The sequence below is a fragment of the Aulonocara sp. 'chitande type north' Nkhata Bay genome, linkage group LG22 (genome assembly GCF_057382095.1).
Source record: "Aulonocara sp. 'chitande type north' Nkhata Bay isolate Kocher_YH1m ecotype deep benthic linkage group LG22, A_spYH_male_GT1.1, whole genome shotgun sequence".
Lineage (NCBI taxonomy): Eukaryota > Metazoa > Chordata > Actinopteri > Cichliformes > Cichlidae > Aulonocara > Aulonocara sp. 'chitande type north' Nkhata Bay.
Genome location: NC_141364.1, coordinates 37,109,327 through 37,120,511, shown reverse-complemented (window position 1 = coordinate 37,120,511; position 11,185 = coordinate 37,109,327). Strand labels below are relative to the sequence as shown.

At 37.1% G+C, this 11,185-nt stretch overlaps 1 protein-coding gene, 1 long non-coding RNA gene and 1 pseudogene across 2 annotated transcripts; all 3 read right to left on the bottom strand.

The window, feature by feature from the left end:
- Window positions 1–4,518: 4,518 nt before the first annotated feature.
- On the bottom strand, window positions 4,519–5,172 carry LOC147304639 (uncharacterized). Its single transcript, XR_015126979.1, has 3 exons — window positions 5,002–5,172; window positions 4,818–4,886; window positions 4,519–4,724 (listed from the first exon to the last, which is right to left on the bottom strand). It is a non-coding gene; the product is annotated as an uncharacterized LOC147304639 (long non-coding RNA).
- Window positions 5,173–5,207: 35 nt separating this feature from the next.
- Window positions 5,208–10,566, bottom strand: LOC147304637 (uncharacterized; annotated as a pseudogene).
- Window positions 6,383–6,995, bottom strand: LOC147304638 (protein mono-ADP-ribosyltransferase PARP9-like). The gene is made up of 2 exons (XM_086281186.1): window positions 6,746–6,995; window positions 6,383–6,648 (listed from the first exon to the last, which is right to left on the bottom strand). The coding sequence occupies exons 1-2, from the start codon at window positions 6,993–6,995 to the stop codon at window positions 6,383–6,385; spliced, it is 516 nt and encodes a 171-aa protein (XP_086137312.1).
- Window positions 10,567–11,185: the final 619 nt, after the last annotated feature.

Sequence of the window (11,185 nt, the reverse complement as noted above, 5' to 3'; positions counted from 1 at the left end):
AAGCCACTTTACCTCACTTCCAAGTTCCCTTTGTGGATCTGTATTGTAAATATCAGTGAGGATTAACTTGCATGATCCAATTTTTGAAAGGACATACGTGTTTAGAAATCTCCCCTCCCCCCAAATCAGAACGTTCAATCAGTACAGAATTCAGCTGACTATTTTAAAACATGATGGTAAATGGACTGATTCTTATATATTCTACTCTCCCGGAGTACTCAAAGCGCTGTATACAACATGCCTCATTCACACCCACTTATGCAAGTGGGTGTGAATGAGGCTTTTTTTTTTTTTTAAACAAGCTCTCTTCTATAGAAATGGCATGGTAACTTTTGTAGACCGTTCAGTTCAAAACACCATTTAAGGTCTTGAGGGTCTGCTTTCCATGTAGTGTTACCAGCGTATTTTCCAAAAATATCTTCACAAATAGGAGACTGAATCTGAAAGACCATCTGGCTTTAGTAGGGAGCTACAAAGTGTGTCTCTGTAAGACTGTATAGACAATTTGTAAGCAACTATAGTTTTGTTTCAAGTATTTTTTTAAAGAACTATTATTAATCACACTGGTAAATTTTGTTGGAGTACTCTGCAGAAAAGCCCATGCTTTCATATAAAGGATACATATATTGCCATGTTCTCTTTTATATTAAAAGCTGGTTCCTCTACAGTAAGCTTCTATTGGTGGAAATATATCATTAATATATAATCTCTAATGTAATATAATATTCAATTGTGTGTTATTTAATACTTTTTAAAAAGTAAATATGTCCTAGCCATCAGAAGTGCCCATCTCATAATGGCTGCTTCCAGGAGGATAATACACCATGTGACAAAGCTCAAATAATCTCAAATTGCATTCTTAAACACAACAATGAGTTCACTGTACTCAAATGGCATCTACATTCAAGATAGATAATTTGAGCCAGGTTATTTTAATTGGAGCTCAGTGACTTCTTATCCTCTACTATAAAGCTGTCTAGCCTTACCTATTAAGCCCCACACCCCCGGTACCAGGGGGAAAAGGGAATTAGATCAAGTTTAATCGGTTATAACACTGGGTCAGAAATATAATATATAAATATAAAAGTCCCGACATGTGTGGTACCCTCAGAAACCTCAGAATCTCAGCTAAAATCTCATGTAACCCATTTTTGCAACCACAAAACACAACAAAAACAAGCCGTGATTAAATACACAAAAGTCAGCTCAACAAACAACCGGTGTTCTGACAAACAGTCCTACTTTGGCAAACCGTCCTACCCGTAGGATAATTTTACGGTGTCCCCTGACAAACTGCCCTACTTTGGTAAACCGTCCTACCCGCAGGATAATTTTACTGTGTCCCCTGACAAACTGCCCTACTTTGGTAAACCGTCCTACCCGCAGGATAATTTTACGGTGTCCCCTGACAAACTGCCCTACTTTGGCAAACCGTCCTACCCGCAGGATAATTTTACGGTGTCCCCTGACAAACAGTCCTACTTTGGTAAACCGTCCTACCAGTAGGATAATTTTACGGTGTCCCCTGACAAACTGCCCTACTTTGGCAAAATGTCCTACTGTACGTAATTTATGCACATTTCTGCTGCCACACAATAATTCCAGCATAAATTTAAATTTATGACTATGAGCTTGTAGCTCATAGTCATAAAGCCAGGACGGTTTGCCACTTCTTTTTACCCGTTAAAGTGTGCTTCTAGCTCACATTCACAAAGGTAGCATGGTTTGGCACGTAATTCTTCCTGTCAGAGTATGCTTCTAGCTCATAATAACAAAGGTAGCATGGTTTGGCACTTGTTTGTAGAAGCAGTCTGCATGCCAAGGTGCTTAAGTTATACACCTGTCACCAATGAAATGACCTGACTATATAAACTTTGACAATGAACTCACTCCATTAGAGTTACAGTATATATTTACTGAATATATTTACAGATAAATATATTTGACATTTACAGATCCAACAGAACACAGGGAGAAAGAGCTGAAAAAGAAACAGTATTCATAACAAACTATGCACATTTTTTACACAAGTACTTGACCAGGCTGCTCTCATATTGAGCACATCCAAAATGTGCCCATCTGAGACAAAACTCACACTGCACCTGAAGGAGGGAGAAGGGGGGGGTGTAAGTGTGTTAACCAACATTACGAATTTGATGAGAAAATAATTACTACAGTGGCTTGCAATAGTATTCGGCCCCCTTGAACTTTTCCACATTTTGTCACAGTACAGCCACAAACATGGATCAATTTTATTGTAATTCCACGTGAAAGACCAATACAAAGTGATGTACACGTGAGAAGTGGAATGAAAATCAAACATGATTCCAAACAGTTTTTACAAATAAATAACTGAAAAGTGGGGTGTGCGTAATTATTCAGCCCCCTGACTCAATACTCAGCTGCCAGTCTTTTAGGGTATGTCTCTACCAGTCTCTAGATGTGCAAAGCTGGTAGAGACATACAAAGACATACAAAGTATGTGAAAGTATTCACTTTGTGAACATAACGTATCACATTTATATACAAATGAAAGATAAAAGTCACACATAAAAAGAACATTCATAAATCACAGACACATATAATACATATCACTATGTTTTTAATGGTGTGTCAGAAAGCCCTGTGCTCTAGATTATGTTACATGAAGTATCAAAATTAATAACATGTTTTTTTTTAAATCTACAAATGTTAACTGTCTCAAATGTCTCACTGCTTAAACACTGTCAGGGTTTTTTTTTTAATATTTAAAATTACATATGTGTGTAATTTTGAAGTATTTTTTTTTAATTCTTTAAATTCAATTCAATTCAATTTTATTTATATAGCGCCAAATCACAACAAAAGTCGCCTCAAGGCGCTTCATAGATACAGAGAAAAACCCAACAATCATATGACCCCCTATGAGCAAGCATTTTGGCGACAGTGGGAAGGAAAAACTCCCTTTTAACAGGAAGAAACCTCCGGCAGAACCAGGCTCAGGGAGGGGCGGCCATCTGCTGCGACCGGTTGGGGTGAGAGAAGGAAGACAGGATAAAAGACATGCTGTGGAAGAGAGACAGAGGTTAATAACAGATATGATTCAATTAGAGCTGGGCGATATGAGATTTTTTCATATCACGATATGTTTTTTTCATTTCAGGCGATAACGATATCTATCACGATATAAGCTAAATAACTATATTTGTAAGATTTAAATGTGCCGTTGCTCACAAGTAAAATGTGAAATAATCAGCAGCTTGTTTTTATTTAAATATTATTTCCCATAATAAGTTCAACAGGGTAGATGTACTTAAGGAACATGTGACTTTTTCAGATAAATAAAGGCAAATATTACAAACTACACAAAAGGCAGCCGCTAAAGCGGTTAAGTTTCAAAATAGAACAAACGAAACAGACTAAATTGTCAATTCCACTTAGAAACAAAATATTAATTCTAAAAATAAATCTTAGTTTGTTTTACAGAAGAACAGACACAATTGACTAACTTTTGTCAATATCAAATAAAATGAGAACTAAAAGGAAATTCTCAATCTCTCCTTGTTGTATAGCTTAGCTTTTCAAACAGTTCTAACAGTTACTTTAGTCTGACAAAAGCCGAATGACGAATTAGCGCTTCCAGTCAGAGACTGAGGCTACGTCCACACGTACACGGGTATTTTTGAAAACGGAGATTTTCGGTTTTCGTTTTAAAAAATAATCCCGTCCACACATAAAGGCAGAAATGAAGGAAAACGCTGCTATGAACATGCCAAAGCAGCAGGTGGCGCTAGATTCCTAACCGTGCAGAAATGTTGGCCAATCAGAAGTCTAGAAGCCTCGGTGGGAAAAGTAAACAAAGCTGCGGCACAGAAGCAGAACCGAGTCGTATGTGTGGACTGACATTAACTGTGTGTATATGTAAGCATTTAAACACTGCAGAGAGTATAATTAACAGTATTGTAGAAATTCATTTCACCGAAACAATAACGTGGCGCACAGTGTGATGCATGCACCAGTTTATTGTATTTCCAGACTTGCTTTCGGCACAATTTACAGTGCACGCTACTCTGTTTTTTGTCAGACTTGAAATAGCCGAAATACCTTCAAACTACGGAACTTCTTTGGCTCTTCCGTTCGACAATCTCTCCGGCGTTGGAACCATCATCTGTTTTCTCTTCGGTCACGCTCGGTTTATTTTTCTAGTCGGCACACTCATTTCCTCCATTATGCACTGGCTCCATTACCCGCTGGCTGCTTCCCAAACAAACACACGTGCGGCTTGGCACTTGTGCTGTACGTAACAAGTCACGCGACGTGACGCTGCGGCTGTGATTGGTTCGGCTCTGCGCTACTTAGTTTGGATCGGCTGACTTTTAAAAAAAAAAAAAAAAAAAGAGGACAAGAGCGGCGAGGTCTATCGCGATAGCTTAATTTCTCTATCGAGTAAAAGTTATATCGCGATACATATCGTTATCGTTCTATCGCCCAGCTCTAGATTCAATGCAGAGAGGTCAAAGAACTGATAACCACGGATTTTATTAAACTTTCATCTACAACCATATGTTCACTTTTAGAAAAAGACCTAAGTCCTCCTGTCACTTTTCTAATATTTTATGTTATTATATAGATGTAATAACGCATAATTACCGGAATCTTTTGGCTGCACGGTCAGACTCTTCCTGCTCCAAAGAGTTTCTTGACGGATCGACCAAATACAGACAGCTGTCATCTGCATTTATGTACTGCGATAGATATATAAATTTTAAAAGTACATAAATTATGAAGAATGTGTTATTGAAACAAACTTTTTTCACAGAAATGCTGCTTGTACTAACCAGAAACTTCCAGTGTACATTTCCAATGTTCACAAAGGATAAAATGGCTCTGTAGTTGTCAAAGTTCACCTGTGACATATTAGAAATTAATTACAAATTTGCAACAATACTTTTTCCATTTATCTCGAGACATTAATAAAATTTTAAAAAATTAATTCTAGAATATATTAATTAATTTTTTTACCTTGGACAAGCTTTGTCTCCTGATTAGTTCTCTCTCTATAGAGGATCACACCGCTCGTGTAGTGGTTCATAATGTAGATATTATTCCCCAGATTTAGCCGAATGGCGCAGGAGACTTTCAATGACCTGAGGAGTATAATAAATAAGCTTTTATTACTTTGTAAACATGATAAAGTTTTGGAATACAAAGGTTAATAAAGATTTTTTTTACTTGCGTATATTCAGTATTCGGTCATGAGGATATGCCTGGAATGTCGATCTAAAGCAGTACTTACTGAATGTGTAGGGAACAACTAATGTTCTGCCCCAGCTTTAACGTTAACCTTATGCAGTACTGCACTACTTTTTTTTTTTTTTTTTTTTTTTTAAATTAACTGGATTACATACCTCTCCAACAAGCCAGCTGTATGGTCTAAGGGTCAGGAACTCACTGTGACGTATGACAAAGTTGTTACCTCTAATCTGAGATGGGACCACAGAAACAACAACTTCCGTTTCCTGTTGTTTCCACAAATATGCGACCTGTGTTTCAACAAGACAATAGTAACTAAATTCAAATAATTCTTCTTATGAGAACATTCATTGTAATCGATTACAACGGTTTTAAATCTAATTTTTAAAAGTATTTTTGTACCTGACGCAACAACACGAAAACATCTCCAAATTTGACATAGATTTTAATATAATTTATTTGAGATGTTAAACTACATTAAGAAATTAAAAATTGAGTCAGTTACTGTTGTTTTTGTAATATTAAGGCCAGTAACATGTAAAAGTTACATTTATTGTTGGACTGACATTTGTCATTTTTCTGTGGTCTGTACTTTTCATTCATCAACACATACATATAATAAAATCTAATATATAATTACAAAAATATGTACAAACAAACTTGGTTTTTCAAACAGATGACATAGTTATTGAATTGATTGTGAATGAGTTTGTTTGTGAAACATCACCTGTGATGCAGTGTCCTTTGTCAGACCGGTTGTTTTTCTCACAAGGTGCTCTGTCCTTTCCAGTGTAGATGGAGAATCCTCTGGCCCCTTGATTTGTGGTTTGAATTTAAACGAAAATATTTGTTACTGCTGTGATCATTTTAATTTTTTTATTAAGGAAAAAATTGCATGAATTACACGTTTTTAATGTTGATATATTTCACATAATACTCACTAAGTGCAGTGATTACAAAATCATAACAAATGAAGAAGAACAACATAGCCTGAATGTATTTAATGACTGCTAATTTTTATTGCACAATTTGAAAAGGGTTATTCTATGCATCAAAGATGCTCTAATTCTTAAGTTTCACTTATTATTTCATAATAATTACTTATTCATGCTTATTGTTATAATTGTTTTTCTAACACTAAAGATGACAATTATACTTTAAAAATGGGTATACTCGCTGTCCTCCTGACATCAGAGAGTGGCTCCAAAAGGATGTCTTTGAAGGCCCTTTCCACTTCCTTCACGGTTGGATCATCGTTTTTTACCAGGTGTATTTCAAATGGAGGACTTGTGCGGTTCTTATGTTCAAAGTACTTTTTGATTGTGGTGACTACAACATCAGCACAAATTGAGACTGGAAAGTTGAATATTCCAGAGCTCACTGCTGGAATGGCAACAAAGGAAAATTTGTGCTCTTCTGCACATGTCATGACGTTCAAAATACCTTTAGTCAAAAGTTTCTTTGCATGGGTTATCATGTGCACTGTTGGGTCATTCTGCAGACACGGGCCTACCAAATGAATCAGCTTCATGCAAGGTAGTTTGCCTGCTGTGGTAACTGCAACTTGTCCAGCCTTTTAATTTGCCATTTTTGGCAATGAAGAGATCACTCTCTGCTTGGATAGTATGTCCTCCAGTAGCAGACAGTGCCTTTGCAAGTCCACCCATGTGAGAGAGACTTTCATTAGCTGCATTAACAATTGCATCCACTTTGAAGGCGCATAAATCTCCTTTCCGTACTGTGACCGATGCTTTATTAGCCATGTATGTTGCTATTTTTTGGCAAACGTCTATTTGTTCCTGGCTCTCATCCTACAAAGATAGACACATGTCAATTTTCAGAGTCATTTATGACAATAACACACAAAACATAAATGTAGACATTAAAAACATTTCCAAAAATACCTGGTTTTGACAAGCATCATATTGTTTGTGCTGTTCCTGTTTAAAGGTTTGAACAGTGTTCTTCCCTTTTACCTCTTAACAGAACATTTTTGAATGACTTTATATAATAGAATATATTATACAAAAGAATATGGACATGAATGAGACAAATGTGTTCTGATTTGAGATGTATGTAACGAGTGAGCTTCTGTCCTGCTGTTGGTGTACCATACAGGAACTGATATGACTGTGTATGAGTGCCTAGTCCCCTTAAAGGACTCTGTCCAACATTACATCCCAAGTAAACAGAGGAACTATGCGATAAAAACATTGTCAGTATGTGATGCCCGGTCCAGCTGTACAGAGAACATGCTAGTGTAGATTGCTAAATACAGTAGGTCTCCAAAAGACAATGATCACCCTTGAAAGCTTGTTTAATTCATATGCCCTTGGCCTACAACTGCTGAAAACAAAGCTGTACATGGTGTGACGAGCAAAAAGCAAAAAACCTGAGCTTCCTCCTGCACTTATGTCACCTATGGACATGCATTTTTTGGCATTAAAGTGGGGGTTCACTAAGGCCCATGCCTAGGTGTAAAAAAATGTCAAAACACAAAGATTTCAGGTAATCAGTTGGAATACAGTTTGATAAAACATTGAAACATGGAGACGGATGATAATTTATAATTCCATCCATCCATTCGCTTCCGCTTATCCTTTTCAGGGTTGTGGGGGGTGCTGGAGCCAATCCCAGCTGTCATAGGGCGAGAGGCAGGGTACACCCTGGACAGGTCGCCAGTCTGTCGCAGGGCCAACACACAAAGACAGACAACCATTCACACTCACATTCATTCGCACATTCACACCTAGTGGCAATTTGGATTATCCAATTAACCTATCCCCACAAACTGCTTGTCTTTGGACGGTGGGAGGAAGCCGGAGTACCCGGAGGGAACCCACGCAAACACGGGGAGAACATGCAAACTCCACACAGAAAGACCCCGGCCTGATGGTGGAATTGAACTCAGGACCTTCTTGCTTTGCGGCAAATTTATAATTGATGCTTTATAAATAGTCAAAGCAGACGCTTTACCCCAGAGGACCAAAGGAGTATGGCAATCGGGAGGACATCACAAGGTTTAATTATTGAAAATAATGGGAACATGATGACTTACCTCAGTTTTCTTTTTCTTCAGTGGCAGTTCTGTCACTAACAGTGACACATACACATCTTTTTGTTTAAGGCGTTTGTCTTTCCATTTCCACGCGAAAAGACTGTTGATTACACATACATACTTTTAATGCTTATTTTATTATCTCTTAATTCTATAGTCATAGCCAAATGTTTTCACTTTTTCTTAGTTTCTTGTTCTAGTTGTATAAAACACAATTTTCATTATTAGAAAGTTATTCATACCTTTTTGTCTTGATTTTTTCATGTCTGCATATTCAAGCAGGAGGGCATCGTGCATTTTTTGACAAATTTCCACAAAGTCATCAAGCCTTGTCAGTCTCCTTCTCTGGATACGGATTTTTTTTCAAATCCCACTGGCTTTCCTCCATGATTCCTTGGGTTCTGTTGTCTTGTGTAAAATTCTTAAATGCAATAGTACATTGTTTAAGTCAGTATCTATGTATTGTAAATTTATATACAATTTATGTTTCTTTTTCACTTATTCTTCTCGCTATGATACCTGGTTCTTGGATTGCTGAATGTCACCATAGAGTTTACTGAGCTGCTGGTAAGCAGGACCAGTACCATGATGTCCAAGATCCCCTAAGGAGAATACAAGTAATTCAAAAACATAATTAAAATGGATAATTCAACATTTAGCACATTTACATTAATGAATAACTGACAATTTAAGATAGTAATACAACAATAAAAAACGTACCGAGCATCATTGATGACCACAAAGTTGCATGTGGTAGAAGGTGATTTACCAGACCGGCAATAAATTTGGGTGCATGAAAAATGTTTCTTTCGCCCTCACAGTCCAGTGTTGCATTGTCAACAATTGCCTGGAAATGTGTCTTCAAGGGAGCATTCTGAACATCAGTCTGTAAAACAGATATATATCTGTATTCAGCAAGTTATCAAACCAAAGAAAAATTAATTATATAAAATGTCATTGTGGTTTAAAATACATATTTTTAAAATAATGTGAATTCGTTAATTCATTTGGGACAGACACAAGTAAAAAAGTTATTAATATGGTTACTTAAAAAATAAATCTTAGCTAACCTTGTAATCTTCAGCAATCACAGTCTTTTCATCCAAATCCAGGGTTCCCCGTTTTTGCATAAGGATTTTCAAGTTGTTGTAGTGTTTTGTTACGTTCCTTCCACTACAAGGACTGCAAAACACTATTGCTGCACTATGGACAACATCATCCATGTCTTTTAAGTTATCCCAGCATGCAAGGAGCCCAAACACATGCATTCCAAGCCTGTAGTTCTCTGGAATGCTGGGAAAATAAACGAATGAAATCACTGTTAGTAGGACCTTTACATTACAAATCTTGTATTCTTTTTTTAATTATTGATGTAAATGTTTTTTACGAAGGTCCTTGGCATTTTTCATGACATGGCTCAAACATCGATGAAGAATGGGAATGTTGAATTGCTGTGCTGAATGCTGGCCACTGAGTAAGACATAGTACTTCTGCAGCAGATCCTCTAGACTTGTTCTGCAGAATGTCATGGAAATGGATCGGAGGAGTACCAGGGATCCATCACACATGAACATGACAGGCCTGTTGTAGGCCCGATTACCAAATGCTCTTACCAGATCAGTCTGAAAGGCCTGCAAGAAGTATGTCACAGAGGCTGTAGTGTGGTCACATGTGACATATGTAGCAACTGGAAGAGGAGAAGCACCTTTGGATGGGTTTCTGACAACCAACTCATACACATAGTATGGTGGCGTTCCAGCACTTTCTTTTCTTATTATACTTCCAGTGGCATCAAAGTACACAATGTCTTCTTTGCATCTTTGATGGAAAACTGACCAGGTTTTCTTAGACCACAGCATTACGCCCTTTGGATGCATCAGAATCTTCTGCAGTACGTCCTTTTCAGTGTCCTGATACTGTTGAATTATCTTTTGTAAGCTAATCAACTCGTTGGGATCTGCTCTACTGGCTTTTCTTTCAGACCATGTAATGTTTTTCAAGATTTCTTTTGTTGGAGCATCATCCCTGTTGCCAGATTGGATCACCTTTTGTGGCACTTTCTGTAAAGACTCCAAGTACAAGCTCCTTGGTAATTTGTTTTTGAGGAGTTCTCCAGCACTTTGACGTGATTGTGCACGCACAGGCCGCCTTTTCAGCTCTTTGTTATTATGGCAGACCTCACCTCCTTTGAAAACGACTTCTGCTTTCAGTGTCTCTTTGTCATAAACCACCACAGCCACAGTGACAGGGCAGTCCTGAAATCTGCAGTACCCCATAAACCTGAAAACCGGTGCCTTTGATCTTGAAGAGAGTTTTTTCACACTGTCTCCAAAATCCAAAACTGCAGTACGGATTAAGGGTTCTGACTCCACTGGCAATTATATTTGTCCACTTGCAGTCCTTTAAATAGTCTTCCTGACTGATGTTGCCGTAACTCCTTCCATTTATTCTCATTTATGAAGAAGAAACTTTTCTGCTGTGGCAAACCAGATGTGAAAAATATTTCTTCTGAACTGCTACTGTCTGTGTTGACCTTAGCTGATTCATCTGATTCATTCCTCTGCAACATTCAGATATACATTAAAAAAAAAAAAAAAAATATATATATATATATATATATATATATATATATATATATATAAACACTTTCAATGTTTGTCACTACAGTGTCTCTATGAAAATCCTTTTTCTATGCCAACAACATAACAGGTAGCATTTAGATTTTTGGACATACACGCGCTAACTAACACAGCCCTTGTTAACGTTTATTTGCTAAGAAACTATCTCTAAGTTCTAAATTGTAAAATTCACAGTGCAAATTACTGTAATTAACACTATAGTTAAAAAACACAAGCACTAATTCACTGTGTAATACACATTCCCTAATTGATTTAT